The sequence below is a fragment of the Anastrepha ludens genome, chromosome 4 (genome assembly GCF_028408465.1).
Source record: "Anastrepha ludens isolate Willacy chromosome 4, idAnaLude1.1, whole genome shotgun sequence".
Lineage (NCBI taxonomy): Eukaryota > Metazoa > Arthropoda > Insecta > Diptera > Tephritidae > Anastrepha > Anastrepha ludens.
In genome coordinates, this window is record NC_071500.1 from 60,190,928 (window position 1) to 60,214,537 (window position 23,610).

Genomic DNA, 23,610 nt, shown 5'->3' on the forward strand with positions numbered 1-23,610 from the left:
GCATACCTTCGTCTTTATAATGAAATAAACATCCGACCATTTATATTAAAAAATATCATTTTTCTTTGAATATCAAAATAACACCTCTTATTGGAAAAACCTTTGGTTCGGCGATAAACTTCTAAATGTAATCTTAATATCTCTGTGGCCAGCAATAACAAACACCCTGTCTAGAGTAAGATCTCTTTTATGAATATTTGATTATAGTTACATACTATAACTGTTCTCGAACGTTCTTTTCTTAGGTATTGCAACAAATCAAGTTTAACCTACATACAAAGTTCTAAAATTCTTAGAACACAGATTTAGCTATTTTATTAAATGAAAACATATGCCGCATACTCACTTGTTTTTTGATTGCAGGAGCAATGTTCAATTTTCGATCCCTTAGCACGACACATTCACCCTGTAGATATGAAAACGTTGTGAAAGCAAAAACGAAACAAAAAGAGAGAAGAACGAAGAAAAAATAAAATTCAATAGCAATTCTAAACATAATAACATTTCAAGGCAGCTCAATACAAAACGTTATAGAAAAAATGCTTTAGCTTCTTCAACAAACGAACTCTTGGAACAGTTTTTAATGTTTTTAATGACTTCAAATAACGAAAAACTTATAATAAAAAAATCTTTCACTAAAATATTAATGGGGAAAGCTCTTACAAAATTTAACAACTAATATCCAAAAAAAAAATAATATACGAATATTTTATTAAAAACACAGCAGAAGTTGAATTTTGATTATTGTTTTATTATTTTCAATTTCAATAAATACTCACTGAGACCCAATATTTTTGAATTTATTTTAATTAAATCGATAAAATTATGTAACGCACAGGCACAATGGCTGCAAAATGAAACCAAACGAAACAATAACTCAAATAAATAAAAATCTAACGCACTTTAGAAACTCGGCAAATGTACAACGAAAATTAATTTGATAAAAACCGACAACAATTGTTTTAATGGTTAATGGAATCAGATACAAATATATGAATATAAAACGAAAAAATAAACGTAAACAGTTTAAGAGAAAAAAAAAACATATTAACGAAATAGCGGAAGAAACGATAAACTGTTCAAAGACACACTACTAGGCAGTAAAAATGCTGGAGGAGACACTGCAGAAGTAAAAGACAGTTCCTGCTAATTAATACCATTCATACATAATTTTTGTGTAACCAATATACAGAGTTGGAACAATTTTGGTCAGAAAAATATAATAAACGCAAATTTGCTATACAGTTTTTGGATTAAACACCTGTCTCAGTAATTGCATTATAATGTTGAAAAAAGAAATTAAATAAAAAATAATTTTATGAAAGCACACAATTTTTTACTTATCCTGAGTTTTAGGAAAAAACATTACAAAGTAAACAAAGCAGCCATCCATTATGCGACTTTAATATTGTTTATCGACGTCATTAACGCAAGTAGCAAAGCTTGATAGCGGGATAAAACTCGTCCATAAATAATGCTACACGTCTGAAGACGATTCTCGAAACAAAGTTAAACACTGGTGTCTAGTACTACTTTTACTCAAAGTAGATGACATTTTCGTAGTAAGATTGCGAAAACTACTCTACAACGTACATTTTGAATTTACATTGAACCTCAAAATATAAAATATAAACTAAAAGTTTGTAAAGCCAAAACTTTGTTTAACTTTTCAAAAAATATATATGTACATATGTACATGAATACACGAACATAGACCTTAAACTGGGCTTGAGAGCTTCCTTAATACAGACATATGAATGTAGAAAGCTTGATATGCTTTTTTCTGTATACTTGTCATATGTATATTTTTAACGAACAGTAAGCATAATTTTCTAAAAGGAATATTTAACCATTTCTTAAATCTTCAAAATTCAAGTTGAGCAATTAACAAACAAAAATTGTATACTTATTGGATTTACTCATATTTTTAACGCATTAATTTGTGGCATTGCGTACGAATATAGGTAATCTGTACTAGTAGAAAAATATTTCAATATATCAGGCAATCGTAAACCGCTGAGGGTATTTTTACTATGAAACAACTTATCATAAAAACGCCGTTGCTGTTTAGAGACAGCATGCAAGACGTACGCCACAAGTTTATTATTAATATTAGTATTATTATTATATATCGGGTGTTTCTTTTAACTGCATGAGAACTATCGATATCGATAACTACGGTTTCACAGTTCAGAATGGCAGACTGTGTTAATATTTCTGTTCAGCAAGGTTTGACAAGTCATCATGAGTTGTTTGACGCCAGAACAGCGCTTTCAAATTTTGGAAATATACTTAAAAAAAAAATCTGTTAGCGCGCGAAGTGTTGAAGAAGACGTCGAAATGTCGATTTGTCGTCGTCAACTTGTTTGAGCGGCCGCCGTAGCCGAATGGGTTGGTGCGTGACTACCATTCGGAATTCACAGAGGGAACGTAGGTTCGAATGTCGGTGAAATACCAAAATTAAGAAAAACATTTTTCTAATAGCGGTCGCCCCTCGGCAGGCAATGGCAACCCTCCGAGTGTATTTCTGCCATGAAAAAGCCCCTCATAAAAATATCTGCCGTTCGGAGTCGGCTTGAAACTGTAGGTCCCTCCATTTGTGGAACAACATCACGACGCACACTACAAATTGGAGGAGGAGCTCGGCCAAACACCCAAAAAGAGTGTACGCGCCAATTATATTATATATATATACAGGGTGAACGATATGAAGTGTTACCTATTCAAGACACCATAACTTTTTTGTGTGAAATTAGTTTTTATTGATTTCAAAGACAAAATTGTTCAAAAATGATAACAATTTTAACATATATTCACTTTATCTCGATATGACCACCTTTTGCCTTGACTATAGCCTTCAAATGGTCAAAAAATGAGTTGCATGCTGTACGAATGTGATCTTAAGGTATTTTGGCCCATTCTCGTATCATCGCTTTTTTCAGGGTATCCATACTGGCATATTTTTTAATCCTCACTTTGCTCTCCAAAATGGACCTGATGGAATAGACCATCGGATTTGCGTCTGGCGAATTCGAAAGCCATTGTGTGGACAAAATGATGTGTGGAACATGATTTTTTAACCATTCTTGGTTCACACGAGCTTTATGAGACGGTGCCGAGGCCTGTTGGAACGTCCATGGTTTACGACCGAAATGTTTGCGTGTCCACGGCTCTAAAGCAGCTTCTAAACATTTTTCCGATAATAAGTCGCATTCACTTTGACACCAGGCTCGATAAAAACGATTGGAGAGCGTCCATCAGCGGTCACTGCGTCCCAAACCGTTACTTGCGATGGGAAATTGCTTCGAGCGGCCATACGTAGGCTCAAATTCTCGTATGAGCGTTCGGTCAAGTAAACACGATCGTTTTGAGTGTTTATGAACTGCTCAATTGGGAAATTTTTTTATCAGAAAACACAATGTTAGGAAATTCGCCACATTCGTGCAAGGCGCAACAACTCCTTTGCTCTTTCGCACCGAACTTTTTTTTTGCTGGGGTGAAAGTACGTGTGTTTTTGGAATTTGTAAGGCTTGACCTTGAGCTCATTTTTCAATATGCGTCGAATGCTGCCTTCCGATATTTGCAGTTCTTTGGCCATTTTTCTTCCACTTCGACGTGGATTTCGTTCAAGTCGAGCCTTCACTTTCCGAACCATTTCTGGCGTTGTTGCGGTTTTTTTTTTGGTCCACCTCCATAGCGTTTTGCAATGCTACCAGTATCATTGTAACGTTTTATAGTGCGATACACAACCATTTTATTCACTTTGTGGTGACTGAGCTCACGAACAATGGCTGGTTGTGATTTTCCAGCCAAATATAACGCAATCACACTATTACGTTTGAATTCCATCACAGACAAAAAAATCAAAATTCAAAACTGAGACGCAAATGCTTTTGATGGCTTAGAAAACAATATATTGAACTGTCATTAGAACAATTTTGACCTTGATGTCATGAGCTGTTTTACAGATACAAGCAGTGTGAAGTTGGGAACAGTTCATATCGTTCACCCTGTATATATACTTGTTTGAGCCTTTGTACTTCGAGTAGGTGGAAAATTTTACGTAAGGATCTGCGCTTACGTAGCTATAAAATACAGCTAGTGCATCGCATTTTTCTGACTGTGCTCATTTAGTTTTCTTATTCAGCTTTATTGGAAAATTAGTAAAAAAAATGGACTGGTCGAATGGACCAAGTAAGTAAGGCAACCGCGGCGAACCTATTCCGGATATCATATTAAAAAAATAAAAACCATGGAATTATCTACCTGATTTTAATAAAAAAGAAAATTCATTCCATCAAAATTTCTGTTTTGCATTACAATCTTAAGTTCTCAAGCTCTTAAAAAAGCTCCCTTTATTATTATTACTATTATTATTATTAGTGAATATTAAAAAGCTCGACAAACAGTTGTTTTTTTTTGCCCTGAATGCATATATTTTGTTGCTGACTTTTTCGGTTACAATAACAATTAAAATATTTACATATTAGCCATATTTATACTGAGCACTGGAAATCTATTTGCACAAAACACTTTATATGGAGTCCATCCACCCCTCCTTGTTTTATATGCAGTGCTTGCTAGGGAACGTACTATGCACAATTGGAATCACAAAGAATGCAATAAATTAAAATATCAAATTTATATTATATATACATATATATACATATATATATATATATATATATATATATATATATATATATATATGCATATTTTTACACATATATTATATACATATATATATATATATATATATATATATATACATATATGCCATCATAAGAAATCAGTTTTCAAGTTAAAATTCATAATTCACAATGCATAATATGACGAATTACTAATCAAGAAAAGAACAGAAAATGGAAACGAGTCATACTAACAACTGTACAATACATATTTATTTAGCTGGAACTGCTTTTGCTAAAAAAACCAATTGTCAATAACAATCAGAAGAAATAATAACGAAGCACACTATCTATGTATGTAATTTATTGGCCACCATAAACAAAGTATTTTGCAAAATCCGACTATAAAAATTGCTTCTAAGGATTGCTAAAATTTACTTATGTAAAATCGCTTTATATTAAATTTCAATTTTGATCCAGGCAAATGCAGAACTGGATTACTATGTGTGCATGAAATTTTTATAATGTGAAAATGTTGAACAAAGTTTTATTTGCAAACTAAATTAAAAAAAAAATTGTGATTTAAATAATTTTATATTCAAAATTTTATTTTTTAATAGAACAAACTGCTGCAGCGTGGGTGATTATTTATTTAAATAGTAGCTTAACTTGAGTACATTAATTGAATAAAAAGTCAATTTCAAAACAAACTCAACAAACAGAATTATCTATTTTTGTTTTCTTCCCTGAGCATTGAGCACAGACGTTCTTAGAAGTGTAGAAGCTGTAGTAGTTTTTAATATTTAAACAGTGGTGGCGGTGGTAGTAGGTAGTAGTGGCACTAGTAGCAGAATGTTGTTGTAAATATCGTTACGTTTATCTTTACATATTACATTTATGTGTATGTATATGCAGTTTTTCATTACTGATATCAAAAATCGGTCACACGTTGTAACGAAGTAGAAGCATTCCTTCAAAGGCATAATCGTTATGATCGCCAAAGAGCCGCAGCAGCACCAGCACCCTATTTCGCTTGCGTTTCATACAAGTGCATACATAATATTTTGCTGCTCACGAATCTTTCTTTTTTTGACAGCTTTAAGTGCGTTGCTTAACGACTAAGCAGCGTAACGGAATATTTAACATTCGTTAGACACGCATCGAAGCAAGCAAATCTGTTCGAAGGGATGCTTTCAAATGCATTTCTTTTTTTTATTGTCTTGTGAATTTACTTTTTGTTTCATTTCGTTTACCTCGCACAAAATCTGTGCACAAACAGTCAAATGAATTTGCACAATTGGGCAAGACCACCACAATCAAACGCAAAGATGTACCGCCTTATTATTTTCATCATGAATATGCCTAAATAAGATGAAAGTATATAATCATAAAAATAAATACTGAATTAATACTTAAATTGTTTTAAGACTTTTTGGCAATTTTGCTATCGAAACAAATAACAATTTAGGCCCTACAAAATGTTTAATAATTTATAGTGAGAATTAGAAACTTGCATCGATACTTATATAAAACAGAAAATATGGAATTGATCTTAGATTTAGTTTCAATCTTAAAATTTACTTTGATTCGAAAGTGTTTCGTTTTCAAATGAATGACAAACCTAAAATATCAAAGCGGTAAAAGGCACATTACGAAATAACTTATTTTTATAGAATACAGCCTGCAATTAAGCAGTCTACTTACATCCGTTTGTAGCCTTTGAGCCTCCTGTTCTGTCTCGAAAGTGACGAAACCATAGCCCTTGCTAACTCCAGCACGATCGACGATAATCTTTGTAGACTTTACATTGCCGTAGGCGGAAAATACACGGCATAAATCCGACTCCGTTGTGTCCCCACTATTTTAATGAGAATTTCATTAGACAGACATATTGGTTGAAAAGCATATCTAATATAAGGGATTAGGGGTAGTCAGAGTTCAAAAAAAAATTGTATTTGTTTTTTTTTTTTTCATTATCTTAATATAAGTGAATCCGACAAATACTTTTCGAGGTGTTCAACAATTAGCAAAGGACGCTCGGGCGCTCCGGAGCAAAACTTTAAATGCGTTTTTCTCAAAACTATGTTTTTTGAACTGGTGATCACTGTAACTTAAAAAACGCTTGGTAGATTTCAATAAAATTTATACTGCTTTTGAAAAATATAAAAAACTCCTGCCTGATCCAAGGATTTTTTTTTTTAATTTCGATTTTTTTTTTTAACAATTAGTTGTCGGTTTTTTCTCGAAAATCTGAAAAATATTTCCTGAGGCCGCCATATTGTTAATTTTGAAAAAAAAAACTTCGATCAGGCTCAAGATTATCTATTAATAAAACTAGTTTCTCTTGCCCGATTGATTTTACATGATTCTCCAAGGACTTGTGATGATCACCGCAAGGGACTTCTGGAGTAACGGGATCCACAGAAACAGCGATAACTTTTACAAATATTAATTTTTTTTTTTGAAATTTTGTTAAAGTCTAGTCGAAACATGATGTATTAATGCTATGTGTAAAATAAAGCAATTGACTAACAAAAAAAATTATTGAAAATCATCATTTTTTCGGGCCTCTGACTAACCTAACCCCATATGTGAAATATATAGCATTTTGAAATTAAATTAAACTATTTCCAAATTTGCAGTCGCCGAATGGGTTGGTGTGTGACTACTATTCGGTAGTGCCCGGCCAAATACCCAACAAAGAGTGTAAGCGACAATTATATATATAAATACATATATATTTCCAAATCCAATTTTTACTAACTTAATCTCCTATGCTGAACCCTATGGAGAAAACATTTTTTAAGTTAGGATCCCATGTCCTATCATTATTAAGTTATATAACTGCTGAGTATAATATTGTTAGTGTAATTGAAGAAAGTATCGCACAAGTTAGCCTAATTAGCAAAATTATTAAAGCGAATATACAAATTCCTCAAGCAGCGAGCGGAGAAACTCTTCATTAATTTCATGAACCGTGATTTATGATGTATTTTTAATGATTTTATTTTTAATTTTTGTTACTATGTATAATTTTTATTTTACTTTTTTTTGTTATTCAAATATTTAATTTGAATAAAATTTCACTGAATTGGGAAATAGTTTAATTTAATTTGAAAAATGGTTCGCTTAATTTGAAAAGTGCTTAATTTAAAAATTGAAAATATGTATGTAGTTGTGTGAAAGTCAAACAAGCTTCTAGTAAATATATAAGTACATATTTTTTCATGCATCGCTCACCTTATGCCGCCAACGAAAATTCTGTTTGGTATAAGCGTACCATATTTCGGTGCGGATAGGGGGGCCTCGAGTCCTGCCGTCGGCGCTGCTCCGGTCGGTGCGGCCATCTTGTGCATTGGTTGTGGTTGTATTTTAAAATTTGCGAAGGGAAGAATTTTGACGGTTTTTTATTCACTACCTCGGCCTAAGATATATCCTTTGGAGTTATGCGTAATTGCTTTCGACTTGTTTTTGCTTTTTTTTTGTTTGTGTTTATTGTTCACTAATATCTAGAGTGCGACAACCAGTATAATCACTCGTAGTTTATTCTCTAAGAATTGCTTTAGTTATTTAATGATGCGCTATTTGTCCGGCTATTTTCTGCTTTAAGTACGTGGGCCAAGTAAGGCTTTTGCTTTCGGTGCTTGAGTATTCGATCTCTTTACTTGCAATGCTCGTAATTTCTTTATTAGTGCGTAAATATTCTGGGTTATTGTTAAGCCAGTTTTTATCAATTAACACCTCGATGTATCGATGATCTCCTTTATTACAAATTCTGAAATACACAAATAAAAAATTAGCTATTGTATGTTGTATGCCAGAAAAAAATTTTTTCTCGCACGTCAATCTCCTCGTATTTTTTTTTTTTTTTTGTATGTGGGGGTGGGAAAGAGTGAAAATTGAATGAAAAGTGTGTCACAATTAAAAAAGTAAACCTATTGGGTTTGATAGAAACCAATAGTACTTTTCCAAGTTCGATACAAAATAGTACGAAAAATAGGAGGAAAAGGAAAACAAGGAAAGCGAATGTAAAAACCCTATAAAAACGTGTTTTTGGGTGTTTACCTCTGCTTTTCTTAAAAATCCGACACACTAAAGACTTCAACCTATACTCAAATTAAAGCTTGAACCTTGAACCTATTAAATTACATTAAACTAAGCTAAGAAAAATCCACCTTATAAGTGTCCCATCTGGCCGGTCCTATTGTATGGCGCTGAAGCTTGGACAATGAAAACATCTAATCAGGCGCTGCTTAGAGTGTTCGAGAGCTGCGGTAGGTTTTTCAAACTCCTTTGCGTTCAAACGATTAGGTGGACGGCTTGGCTTCACTTGATATGTCCAATTGGCGCCGGTTAGCACGAGAAATAAACGATTCACGCGGTTTGTTAAACTTGGCAAAAAATCGCTTATTCAAAATTCAAAATAGTGAATGCAAAATGGTGGACAAAAGTTAAAAAATGTTAGCCAAGCTTTTGCAAATCACCACTGAGGTTTTTATTGAAAGGCTCTGAGTCTTTTTATGTTCCGATTTCAGAAAAAAAACAGTGGTGTGTTTACCACTACTTTTCTTAAAAATGTAACGTGCTAAAAATGTTAGCCTATACTTAAATCAAAGCTTGGGGTAAGCCCATTCCATTCGAAAATGTTTTTTTTTCGGTAGTTTGATAGATTTTAAAACATGTTTTTGGGTATTTCTACCTCTACTTTTCTCAAAATTATGACGAAATGGGCATTTGTGAACACTAATTCTATTCGGCGTACAAAACTACATTGGAAATATAAAAACATTTATAAATAAAAAAAAAAAAACACTTAGACTTGTGTAATTATATTGCGAAGGAAACAACCTTGACTTGCTTAGGTCGAATTACTTCTGTACATTGTAGTGTAGTGTACATGGAAGAAATCCAGGGTTGCAGGGCTTATGAAAGCATACAACCGCATATTTTATTTAATTTTGAGCGAATATTTTTTAAATTTAAGATTTCTTCCATATGTTCTGGCTGAAGCGAATTATATAGGTATATATATAATTGGCGCGTACACCCTTTTTGGGTGTTTGGCCGAGCTCCTCCTCCTATTTGTGGTGTGCGTCTTGATGTTATTCCACAAATGGAAGGACCTACAGTTTCAAGCCGACTCCGAACGGCAGATATTTTTATGAGGGGCTTTTTCATGGCAGAAATACATTCGGAGGTTTGCCATTGCCTGCCGAGGGGCGACCGTTTTTCTTAATTTTGGAGTTTCACCGAGATTCGAACCAACGATCTCTCTGTGAATTCCGAATGGTAGTCGCGCACCAACCCATTCGGCTACGGCGGCCGCCGATGGTAAAAAAATGGAACTCTCCCTCTAAGCAAAGCAATCGTAGAGACTGATATGACATGATTGCCTCATCGTGAATTTATAACATAACTTAATTTCTTATAAGGAATTGCTTTTAATGCTTTGAAATATTTTTCTAGTATGAAACGACCAAAACACATTTATTAAAGGTGGTGGCACTAAACCAACAACAATATTTTGTACCTTTGATTGTCAAGGAAAAGTATAGGCAAAGTATGATAGAAAACAAAGAATGAATTCGCCTTGTTTCAATCTGCGCTGACAACCACAACAAAGAAAGAAAAAACAAATCAACTGAATTACCAAACGACCAAGACACATTTATTGGTAATTCACCACATTGTTGCACACCACAAATAGGAGGAGCTCGGCCAAACACCCAAAACGGGTGTATGCGCCAATTATATATATATATATATATATATTATTTATGCAAATTAAAAAAACTAAATTTTTGGAGGTGCTTTCAAAAATTGGTCCTGCTTATGTAAATCTTAATATTTTGCAAAATATTTTGGCGGAAATTTCAAATTTAAATAAATTTTATTGAATTGAATTTTATTGAAAGAATTATTTACTCCATCTTTCGGGCAGCATACGGGTTCCTCTTAATCAATTCATTGAGCCAGTTTGCGATGCTCTCGTAAGAAGTGAACCGATTTCCAAGTGCTGACTGCACTGCTCGAAACAGATGGTAATCCAAAGACGGAACGTTTGGGGAATACGGCGGGTGGGGCAAGATTCCCTAATTCAGTCCCTCTAAATATTTTTGGACCGATTTAGCTATGTGTGGCGTGGCGTTGTCATGCAGCAAAATCAGTTTGTCATGCCTACCGCCCCATTTCGGCCACTTTTCTTTGAGAGCTCGATTCAAACACATTAGCTGCAGGTAACGCTCGCCAGTAATGGTTTCAGATGGTTTAAGGAGTTCATATTAGATGGCACCTTTCTGATCCCACCAGATGCACAACATAACATTGGAAGCATGAATATTTTTTTTCGCTGTCGATGGACCTGGTTCACCTGGCGGGCTCCAACATTTCTGACGCCTAGGGTTATCATAATAGATCAATTTTTCATCGCCGATGGCGATGCGATGCAGAAAACCTTTTCTTTTCTGCCGTCCAAGAAGCATATCACACGTCACCAAAGGTCTCTCGATATCCTTCTTCTTCAATTGATGTGGCATTCAGTGCCTGCTTTCTTCACAATTTCCATCGCGTGCAACCGTTTACCGACGGTTGATCTTTCAACATCCAACTCTTTAGACATATAAGCAAGGGTTCCACATGCGTCTTCATCCAATAATTGTTGTAGTTGAGTATTTTCTAATTTTTTCGGTGCCCCTTTAGCGATCTTTATCACTCACCTCGAAATTCCACTTTGGAAGTGACAAAACCACTCTTTACAAGTTCTATTTTATGGAGCGTGATTACCGTAAATACTCATCAATATACGACACGCTTCATCTGCACTTTTCTTTAAAAGGTAATAATGAAGCATGACTTCCCGCAAATGCTGTTTTTTCGGGACGAACGTAGACATTTTTGTCGTCAGATAAAAAAGGATCTTTACGCTTCAAATGAATCTCAACTACTGCGATCGAGACCTCATACATACACCTTCGAATCACCAGTATATTACTAGAGCCCACACAATAATAGTATCAGCAGCGACACATCTTTTACGAGGACTATACCCAATATAATTCTGATGGAAAAAGAGTAGCGATTTCTTTGTTTTTTTTGTATGTAAAGTGATGCACCCTACTGTACAGAAGTACTGAGAATTTGTTATTCAAAAATTATAATATAAAAAAATATACAATAATTGAAAAAGCTCATACATTCTAAGACTAGTCACTTAGCTCAAAAGAGAAGAAAACAGAATTGAGAACAACCTAGTCATTCCTAAGTATGCACGAAGCACAGCAACAATATGAATATGGCTAGCCCAAAATAAAATACAAAAATACAAATTGTCAACGAAAAGCTAAGGAAATATTCGGGTATTATCAATATATGTAAAAGTTTGTATGAATTAATACAGAAAGTTTATATACATACATACACACGTATCTAAAATAAAGAAAGAAATCAGAAAAATTTAAAGATATAGCTGGTTTGATTTTTCCTATAGACATACAAATGTGTTTGTGCCACACGTTACTCTTTGTGTTTCTGTTTTCGAAATCCATTTTTAGCCTACAAATAAAAGAAAAGTAATTATATGTATGTACGAACTGTTTTTATATACACAGGGCCATAGTGACAGAAAAGCTTAATGTTTTGCCGATCTGCGTATACATGTGCACGAATACCATATCTGTGTACTTTAGGAAAACCTATTTTCACTTAACACATCAATTTTTTTTTAATTTTCACCGCTACTGAAACAAATAAAAATATTACATTTTCCTGCAAATAACCATATTTTGCCCGAAAACATCACGTGTTTACATATGCACGTCTTAAATACATTGGTATAGAACGTATGCTCTTTAAAATTGAACTCATAATGTATTACCACATTATAGGCCTCTTCTATTCGCCACATCTCTGCTCGACTGACTTGACGAAAGCAACAACAAAGTTATCGAGTAAAATTTGGCGCTAGCGGGTATGGAGATACCTCATCAAACTGGTATAATTCACTAGCTTCATCTAACAAATGTTCATTCATACCGGTTCCTTCATCTATTCGCCACTTCTATCGCTTGGCGAAAAAAAAGAGGCCTAATGAAGCACAACTAATAGCTGTCGCGTAGATCCTTTGCGTTTGGTCAAGCTTCTCCTTCAATTAGCAATTCGTGTCTTGATATTGTTATACTCCCACAAATGGAGGGACCTAAGTATAAAGGACTTACAGTTTTGTGCAGATAATTCTTTATGAGAAGCTATTTTCATTGTATGGGCCTTCCTATTGCCGCTATTAGGGAAGACTTCTTCTACGACTTGATATTTCATGGGCACAGAGAGTTTCTTGAACTCAATCTAAACGAATGATAGTCACGCAAAAACTCACTCGGTTACGGTAGCCGCGAGGTTCAATCAATAGGTCTGTGAAAATTAGAATAGAATCTTCAATCCCAGAATTAAATTATCAAGAAGCCTCTTTCTAAAAAACGTACCCTAATTTTATGACAATCATACAAAACCACATAAGAGCACAAAAAGTGTTATTGGGACTCTTCACAATCAATTTATTAGCTCGATTGAGCTCACCGCACTAGAAATTATAATAATATCTAGAAAGTGCAAGAGTTTGAAGAGTCTACATGCAGTTTCATACCATAAATCCGCACAAGTAATTGAATAAGAAAGTGTTCTGTAACTGTTGAGGAAAAATAAATAAATGAAATTTCATGTAAATGCTATTCTAAAAGTATTCGGCGAGCAAAAAGGTTCTCTTCGACCTGAATAAGTTACCGGTGGTCAAGATCTCAATCGTATTGGCAAAATTGCATGAATCAGGTTACGAATTGCTTTCTCGTCCCGCATATTCTCTAGATCTTGTTCCTCTATGACTATTTCTTGATTCCAAAGAGAAATGACCCGGGTAAGATCTTTAGGTCATATAAGTGGTCGTCGATAAAATACAGACCTATGGTAGGGCAGGGGCTTCGAGAATACCTATTATTTTGAGGGTATCAAACAGTTCGCGAAATATTGGAAGAAATTTATCGAGCTTAAAGCAAAGTACACATGTTAAAAACTAAAACGTTTAGTATCACTTGTGCCATACGTACTGACAGTGATGGTCCGGTAAAATATAATATACATATTTCAATGATAATGAAAAGAAGGACTAGTGATGAATAGCTGACGCAATGTCAAACTGCTGAGCAATGGCATAGAAGATGGTCCAAAATGCTCTTAGCTTTACATTCGTTTGGCTTTATTTATAAATCAATAGAAGGCAATTTACCAGACTTACAGAAACTTTTAAAAACCTGTGAAGTCGAAGAGCTCGTAAGGCAAAAATATTTATTAGACGATGACAACATCTTGATCGTACAAAACGAAATGAGGAAATGTAGTTTATAAAACAAATGAATTTTTGAAAATCTACGGAAAAATAAAAAAGTATACATCTGGTGTTTTTTAGCTAATGAGAACTATCAATGGTATCAATAATGGTTTGACAGCTGAAAATGACAAACTGTGTTGAAATTTCTGTGAAGTAAGGTTTAGTAAGTCGCCATGAATCGTTTAACACCAAAACAAGGCTTCCAAATTGGGGAAATTTACTTTGAAAAAAAAAAAAGAATCTATTTCGCGAAGTTCATAGAACATTGGCGGCATCATCGGTCCTTATTCCTTTCGAAATGAGAATGAATGGCGAGGCGAGCGCTATTGAGCCATGCTATCTAAATTTTTGTGTTCAAAAATTAATCAACTAAACATCGACGACATCTACAAATTGATTTACAACCGATTTATTGCAATATTCAAGCCACCATTGACGCCATACGGCCAGATTTAATGCAAAAGTAGTCAAAATTAAGACTGATAGAATGGACTATAAAACTTGTATTCGCGGCGGACATATACCGCGTATCATATTCAAAAAATAAATGCAATGAAATTATATCTCAGATTATAATAAAAAATGCATTCCAATAAATTTTTTTTTGTACTCTCAAGCACACAAAAATACCCGATATTATTATTCTACCCAGTTTCTACACTACCATTTTCCCCAACGAGGTTATATCTTATATAGAGATCACGCAGAAGATGTAATTTGCTAGATAATAACAAGGCCCAAGTACTAATCGTAACACCTAGTCGATAAAATGCTAAGTAGTACACCTAAACTCCCTCCGAACTTGTTATTATTTGGAAAGAAAATTTGGTGCACACGAGTAAACGAGTCTTCCATTGTGCTATTTTTGGATAGTTAGCTGCGACATATGGTCGGAAGAATATACGTCGCAAGACATTGGATGTAGTAGACATGTATAGTATGAATGTTTCTATATGTATGTGAATTTTAGTATGTGTTTCTTTTGACATGCACACACTTACAGAATGTACAAGGTACGTATGTGCATACATATGTATGTCTGCGTTCTAAAAATTCACCTTTAGCAATTCTACAAAAACAAAAAAACAAAAATCAAACACATTATAGTATTGCACAATATACATAGAAACATAGATGTCTCTTTCTTATACATACTATATGTATGTACATAAAAGCATTTGATTCTGGGCTTCGTTATATTTTCCAACGAGTTCCTTTCATGCGTGTCGACTATTGGGCTTGTAATTTTCTATACGAAAGTGAAAATCGTGAAACTTCAGCGACTGCATATGATCAATGATAGAAAATATTTACATACTTAAAAACGTATATCACATACCTACACAGATCTATGTAAATATGTATTGTGTGTTGAACTACATATTTCATAGGTATTAAATTTAGCGATCAAAATGTGAAAAAAATCTCATTATCGTATGTCTGTGCATAAAATTAAATAGCCGTAGCTCCAACAGAAAACAAAAAACTATCCAAAAACGATATAAAACCATTGAACCATAAAAAGCCCTAAACAATGAATGCACTCCATTTTTAGTGAATAGCCGCAAACAATGAAATAATGGAACAATATCGTTTCTAAAAGTATTTACATTAACTTTCCAAAAAAAAAAAAACGAGGAGCTCAATTCTAACTTTTAGAATATATGTAATTGAATATATGTATGTATGTATGTAATTTCATATACATATATATCTCCATACATACCTGCATGCTGCAAAGTATCACCATATACAGTGCGAATCGAATATCGAAACTTACAACTGGAAAATGGTTCAAATGAAAAGTGTGAAATTAATTGCGCGAGGTTATTTTTATAAAAACTTATTACCAATACTGTCGCACTCAATACGAAGCGAATTTAATTTGTTCGGCCTTGCTACAACTGACTGTGGTATCACAATGTTCATAGGAAACCCATGTGCCGTTCGGAGGCGGGATAAAACTGTTGGTCTCTCCATTTGTGGGGAAAACATTGAGATGCACACCACAAATAGAAGAAGGAACTCGGCTAAGCTTAGATAGAATACTAACCCTTAAAATACAAGCATACTACCCTGATAAAAAAGTTGCCGGAATATATATAGAAAATTCAAATTACAAGTTTATGTATTACTCAAAAATGATATTATCTCCTTCGAAGTACTCCCCATCAACTGCAAAGCACTTTTGTCAGCATTTGATCCAGCTCGCGAAACATTACTGGAACTCGACTTTCGGTATAGCCATTATAGCGATTTTTCCATCATTTCCTTTCGGCTGTTAAAACGCTTTTCCTGCCGTGGTTTTTTGACTCGATCAAACAGAACAAAATCACAGGGAGTCACATCAGGTGAATTCGAGGGATGGTATTCGTTTCGTTCTTACTCAAATATTCACGAGTAATAATGGCACTGTGAGTCAGTGAGTTATCAAGGTGCAAAATCCAAATTATTGGCGATTTGCTTCACGTAAACGACTCACAACGCCCAAATAACATAACAGTCCTTATTAACTGTCTAACCTTCTGGCAAAAATTCGTGTAGTACAATACTATTGTAATCCACAAAAGCGCTGAGTATCGCTTCTTTTTTTTTGACAGCAAATGAAGTGGTATTTTTGGCCTTGGTTCATTCGAAGCTCACCACTCACTCGCCTGATGTCTGGATTGCGATATCAACTCGCGCCTCTACGTTCCTCATACTTGATGGATTCACGATCTCTTCTGAAGCGTTTATGCTACTCGTAAATAGTTGTATTTTTTTAGAGTATTATTATCGAAACAGTTTCCCAACATCTTCAAGGTTACTCATTGAACCTGCATCGTATCCTTAACGCAAAATTTAATGCAAACTCGTTGTTGCAAACTCAAATCGGTTTTACAAATGTCAAGCAATGGTGATAAAATTTTGGAAGAAATGTTAATCACAGATGGCTACCTAACAAAAACAACAGAACTGAAATCAGTTGACTCAGAGCATACCCTGGCGATTGTTCCGGGAACCTTTCAATCAAGATGATTTGGCTGTATTCAAATTTACTCATAAAAAGTAACCATAAGTCCCATAAAAGGAAACTAGAAACAATAATTAATGAAATTTAAAAATTGATGTGGTTTTCCTTTTTCAAATGGTAATTTCATAAAACGCAAACATTAAACATCTGTATATGCCTTAATGTGGCTTACTAAAGACATTTAGTGGAAAACATTCAACACTTAACCTTATTTGTACTTTTATTTTCAATAATCCCCAAGAAATACGTTATGTATACGAAATAACTTGACTATAGTAATAGAATTATTGAGTAATATTTAGAAAGGGATTGCTATGCAAGACATATTTAATTTATCAAAAAAATGTGTGTTTTTTTGTATTTCTTCGCCGAACAGAAGCATGGCGCTTGTGTAAATTCATGGGCATAGCTATTTCATAAATCTCAAAACATCACATTATTTTTGATAGTGTGAAATTCTGTAACCCAGTTTTTACAAATAAAATAGAAATATCAAAAAGTTCTATTATACTAAATTTGGCAATCCTGTTTTTGAGTAATCGGGTAATTTCTCATTTTGGTGCATACGCTTCATTTATGCATTAAAAGGTGCCTTCGATTCGCAAAGTGCTAGCAAGTGGCGAATAGATGAAGCAACTGGCATAAATAAAAATATGTTGGCAGCACTGGAAAGGAGCTGACAAAAATTACATTTGTTTGGAAACACTTTTTTATTTATTTATTTCATGACTAAATAACAATGAAAATATACACATAATTCAATTACAAACTTAAATATAACTAAAATATACAAGCTTACCTCTAACTAACTAAAACTTAAGAGTTCAATATCACAGAAAATTCTTTCTTGGAAACTTAGAAATCTAGCACGTTAGAATTGGAGATCTTATTAAAATCACGAAGAACACGTTCAATTGGAACATTGCGAGCATAATTTGTATTAAACTTATTGTATTTAAAAAGAAAGGAAGAGCATTGCGATTCTGGGGAATTCTGGAAGGTGTAAGAAAATTAATACTTTGAAGTGGAAATGCACAATCAATGTCGCCTTTAATAACATTGAAAACAAACGAGAGAGCAAGAATCGATCTTCTAACTTCTAAGGACTTCAAGTTGATCAATAGCAAACGTGATGTGTAAGATGGAATAGGACCAGAAAATCTTACTGATCCTAGTGTGAGTATTAGTTAGACCGTCAAACGAGCAGAGAAATGGCAAATCGAAGCAGAGCGATTAGCTCGACAATTGCTCGAAACTTCTTTGTTCGAAAATTTCGTGCTTTCGAACAATTTGAGCAGCTAAACAAAAATTGCCACTTTTATTTATCAGAATTTCTTTAGTTTTTCAACGATGGCACTGCATGTAAACAATTTCTAAAACTTTACAAAAAAAAAATGCTGACAAAAAAGTCAAAATGTGACGGATATTGTAAACAGCGGATTCAGAAGTACCATTAAAAACCTAGCTCACTATTGCAATACCTTAGCAACAATAGGAACCCATCCTGCGAGATCATTGTTTATTAACCCAACAAATTTACTCTTTGCTATCAACACTGACGTTTCTGCAGAATAATTGAGGAGCATTCACTCATTGAATGGTGGTTTTGCCACGTAATTTCAAAAAATTACACCAAAAATTTCAAACTTATAAAACATTCGCTTATTATCTACATGCTAACTAACATCAGCAACCAGAATTGAATCACCCTTTTTTAGATTAGGTAATACTCACACACACCCACCATACAACACAAAATACGTACATATATACATAAATAAAAAATATACATATGTAAATACATGGTTCTCATTCTTTTCACTCACGCTCGTAATCTAAAAATCGTGTGTAAGCGTAATTTGCAAAACAAAAGTAAACGAGAAAGCTATCAACAACAGAGTAGGATTTGAAGTACGCGCGAAGTTAAAATATTTTATTATTTTCAAAAAATTGAACGGAAAAATTCAGAAAAATTCATAAGAAAGTGCAGTGTTCCAGCAATTGCGAAAATAAACCAAGTGAAGCAAATTAGGCTCTCTTGTGCGTATACTTAACTACTAACACAAATCCGACTACATAACGAATGCTCGTATATGTGGCGAAAACGAGAGCACTAGGCAAAGATTTTCATTTATGATAACAGCATGTCAGGACTCCACAATTTAGTTGGCGAAATTCTCTCTTACCTTTTGGTAAGAGTAACAAGTTAACAAGAGTATGTTAATGTTGAATTGGAAAGGAAAATGAATGCAGCGAATATTTTAACTGTTATCAGTGCTACCTACAGGTATACATTTTATTTATTTATTTACAATGGAATATGATTAAAAACGATTATATTACACAATTAAAGCAACTAACTAACAATATAGGCCTTTTAAAAATTAATTAATACTTAAAAATATTTTACTAAGCACTTTATAACGAAATGATATTTAATAAACTAACGAAAATAAATACAAAAAAGTTATAAAATTCACCAATTGACAGTAGTAGTATTCAGAGTATGGAACTCTTAGAACCACATATAATTGAATGTGGTATTCGTATGTATGTCCACACAAAAAGTTCTTGTATGTATGTATGCATTTAAGCGCTATTTACTGTTTCGTGTTTCTTTATTCCAATACACATACATATGGATTATGATTATGGGGCGAAGAAAAAATGGGGACGCGAATTTACTTTCGTTAGTGTAAATCACCTTCACAGCAATGTCCGCCTACACACAGTCAAGGAGTCACTATAATAGTTATCTTTACAACCCTGACCTATACCAGCGTTACTATTACAGATTTGCGCTCTTGAACGAAGCATTGGGAAGTTAGCAATTCTATGATGCGATTTCTGCTGAGGATTTGGCAATTGAATGAAATTGAATTTGATTTTGAATTGAAAACTTTTTCCGTTAAAAAAATGCATAACAAAATAGTTTGTATTTTGTATGTCCAAAAAACTTAAAATTTAATTCATATTTAATGAAGCTTGGTAAGCATAAAATGCCTTCAAAATTAATTGGAAGAGAGGATTGATATTGTTTTAGACAAGTATGCAGAAATTACCGCTACTTTATCCTCGATGCTGTGGTATTTATGAACACTTCCTCATTAGATGAAAATATGCCTTTATTACCTTCACCGATACTTTTACTTGTTTCTGGTATCAGAGCAAAGTGTCAAACACTGAATAAATATCGGTAAAAAGTATTACGTATATTCAAGTAGCGAATAAAAAAGTATAATTGTAAAACTCAAACAATTTTTTCGCCAATTTTTATTATTGAGGTACAAAAACAAATTTCTCTAAACATAATATTTGCCTGATAGGCGCTTTTTTTTCTCTATAATCATATTTCTGCTTTAGAGAAAGGTCTTTCGACAACTATATACACACAGGACGGAAAAGCAAGTATTTTTTTACCCACTCCTCAAATGGTTTACTTTTAATTTAGGTAATTCACGATTAAGGTAGCGATTCACTTGATCACTGTTACAAATTGACATTTACATGGCCTACTGTGACGTGACGGTATGATTTTATAATGAATTATAGTTACAGCGTTTCCTTACAATAAATACTGCAAAGCAATGATACCAAGAGCCAAACTCGAAAAATGCAACGAGGAAAGAAAAAATTACTTGCTTCGGAAAAAAGTATGAACTGTTTGCTTGCAAGTACAGGTATTGAGGAAGCACTACTACCCTTACCCTGCGAAACAACTTTAAAGGTATTCCAGATATTTTGAGTGTATTTATAACACTCTTTGAAATTACTGATACAGGTGCGATCCGACTCTACTTATACTGCAATCAAGGCGGGATATGTTCCAATGACGGAAACTGTTCATCAAGATGTTGCCATGTAGGAAAGTTCAATATACCATTTTCTTATAATAATGCCTCGGAAAAAAAAAAGACCACGTTATGAGTTCGGGTAAGATCTGCATGTATAATCCGATTGTTAACTTTGCGCGATTTCATCAAATAAATAAATTATTCGCTTTTCATCGGTTCAGTCAACATCGAATTATTTTTCGAGAAACCATAGCGACATTAACCGTCAAGAGAGAAGTTTTGAAAAGCTCCCTAGAATGCTGCGGAAATTCTATAATCCAACCGACTTACTAAATTATGCGGATATTGTACAAGATTGCCTACTTGGGATAACGAATATGTAATCTCAGATTTAATAAATATGTACATCTACCAACTGTACCAACTTAGTATGTACTTTCACATATTATGTGTTGGTCTCGATCTTGAAATCCTCTATGGGCAATAGCGGTCAACTGTCAAGAACAAAGGCAAACACCATAAATTGGGGGATCAGCTTATCCAAACACCTATTAAAGCACCTACGTTCAAAATATACATGCTAGAACTGCACATTTATAGTACAAAGTGGTGTTGTTCTTGTTTTAACAGCATAGTTAAGTGGTTAGGTGTTGTTTCATCGGCTGATTGGTGCATGATTGTCAAAGTGAAAGTATTGCATTTTCATTCTTTTTTCTTTGTTCAACTTAAATTTTACTTCATCTTATATGTGTGTTTACGGCAATATATGCAGAAAATTCAAAATACAAATTTATATTATTTAATATTATCGCTCAAAGTACTCCCCATGAACTGCAACGCATTTATGCCAGCATTTGATCGAGCTCTCAAAACATTTTTGGAACTCTATTTTCGCTATAGCTATCAGAGCTGTCGTCGATTTTTCCATTACATATTTTCGGTTGTTAAAACGGGTAAGAAGTGGTTTTTTTTCGATCAAACAGACAATAATCGAAGGGAGCCATATTAGGTGAATTAGAAGGCTGTTGAATGGTATTCATTTCGTTCATGATCAAATATTTACAGACATGGCACTGTTATCATGCTGCAAAATCCACGAGTTGTTTTCCCACAAATATTTATTTTTTGGCGACTTGCTTCACGTAAACGTCTCATTACGCCCAAATAATAATCCTTATTAACTGTGCAACCTTCTGGCAAAAAATCGTAGCATACAATACCGTAGTAATCCCGTAAAAGCGTGAGTATCGCTTTCTTTTTTGACTCAAAACTACGTTTTTTTTGGTCTCGGAGCTCTCTACTCCCTCGCCTGATGTCAGGATTGCGTTAGGTTGGTTTCAGCCTTGGAAACCATTTTGACGATACTAATGCGGTTTTAACTTTTCAACTTTGCAGCGCCACGGCGCAAACCCAAAACTAACTACAATATCCTGAAAGTATGCTTAGGAAATGTTCAAGTCCTCTGTCAGTTCTCTTGTGGTTAATTTGGGGTTATTGATCAACTTTTCATCAGTTTTCGATGTCGACGGTGTTGATCTCTTCTGAAGCACTCGTAAACGGCTGTTTTCTTTAGAGAACCATTACCGAAACACGGCTAGAGGTAGATTTACTAAAGACGGCTAATTGTTGCAAATGTCAAGCAATGGTAAATGATAGGAATGTTAATCACAGACGTGGCAACCTATCAAAAAAAAACAATAACATAACTCAAATCAGTTGACTTAGAACGTCATCTGGCAGTTGTTCTGCGATCTTTGTAATCAAGGTGATATTATATCGCCATTTTTAATAATCAATCAAGAAACGCATGAAAAAAATCAGCCCGAAATCGGTGCCAAAGATACTACTCGTCAAATACATTTTTATTTTGTTGTTGTAGCAGCATAAACATTCTCTGTACATATGTATGTATATGTACAGGGAATGCTGCTGGAGTGACAGCCCTTGAACGGATATAAATCCGGGTCGTTCCGGTAGCGTAGAACCAACTGTCGTGGGAATGTTTAATTAAGAGTTCAAATGTTACGGTTGATAAGTATTCTGACTCCGAAATAGCTATTCCAATATCATTCAAACATAGGGCGAGATAATGCACTAGGCACGACAATCGCCTCAATTTGATATGGAATGTTTATGCTGATAGATACCACAAGAAAGGAGTGCAAGCGTGAATAAGACAAGAAACTTAAACGCCGTTAAGTTACGTCTACTGACTCTCAGAACTACGGTAGTAATTTCTTATTAATTTTCAAACTTTAACTCTTTGATCTGCACCATAATGTAAATTTAAACCTTGAATGATGTGTTGGTATTGCCAGATCATACAAAAAAAATCAAATGTGAGTTTGTATTTAATTACAAAATTTGTATGGCCCAATTGAAACTCTATCTATTACAACTCTATCTATTTTCAAAGAATTTCATATTATTTACAAAAAAAGTTAAATTTTATCTAGCAATTTCAAGTATTGTTATTGATTTGTAATAAAATAAAACATACAAAAATGTAGATTTTTTCAGGTTTCACTATTTTTAGTCAAAATACGGCTCTTAACAATTATACCTATATGAAAAATGCCGTCATTTAAATGTCGATCACGAGCACGTATACAGAGAATTAATGAGAACGTGAAGATATCGAGATAGGTTCGCAAATGTCAAAGAAGACATAAAAAAGTACTGTCTTGGAATTATTCACTACTGACATCTACGTGTCACTTTTGAGAAACCCTTTACCTATGTGTGAACAGGTCAGATAAAGGCTGAAAATTGAACTTCTGGCATCTCTATAAAGCACTG

At 33.9% G+C, this 23,610-nt stretch overlaps 1 protein-coding gene across 6 annotated transcripts in view; it reads right to left on the minus strand.

Moving 5' to 3' along the window:
- LOC128862574 (protein boule) overlaps window positions 1–23,610 on the minus strand; it is a 52,622-nt gene that overhangs the window by 15,704 nt on the left and 13,308 nt on the right. For 5 of the 6 annotated variants that reach the window (XM_054101290.1, XM_054101288.1, XM_054101291.1 and 2 more), the window contains 3 exons: window positions 7,869–8,403; window positions 6,333–6,486; window positions 347–406 (listed from right to left, as the gene is read on the minus strand). In XM_054101290.1, coding sequence (XP_053957265.1) covers window positions 347–406; window positions 6,333–6,486; window positions 7,869–7,984 — 330 coding nt within the window. In that variant the 5' untranslated portion in view covers window positions 7,985–8,403. Of the gene's footprint in view, window positions 1–346; window positions 407–5,258; window positions 5,991–6,332; window positions 6,487–7,868; window positions 8,404–23,610 lie in introns of those variants that run through there. The other variant, XM_054101292.1, reaches the window with a different exon arrangement.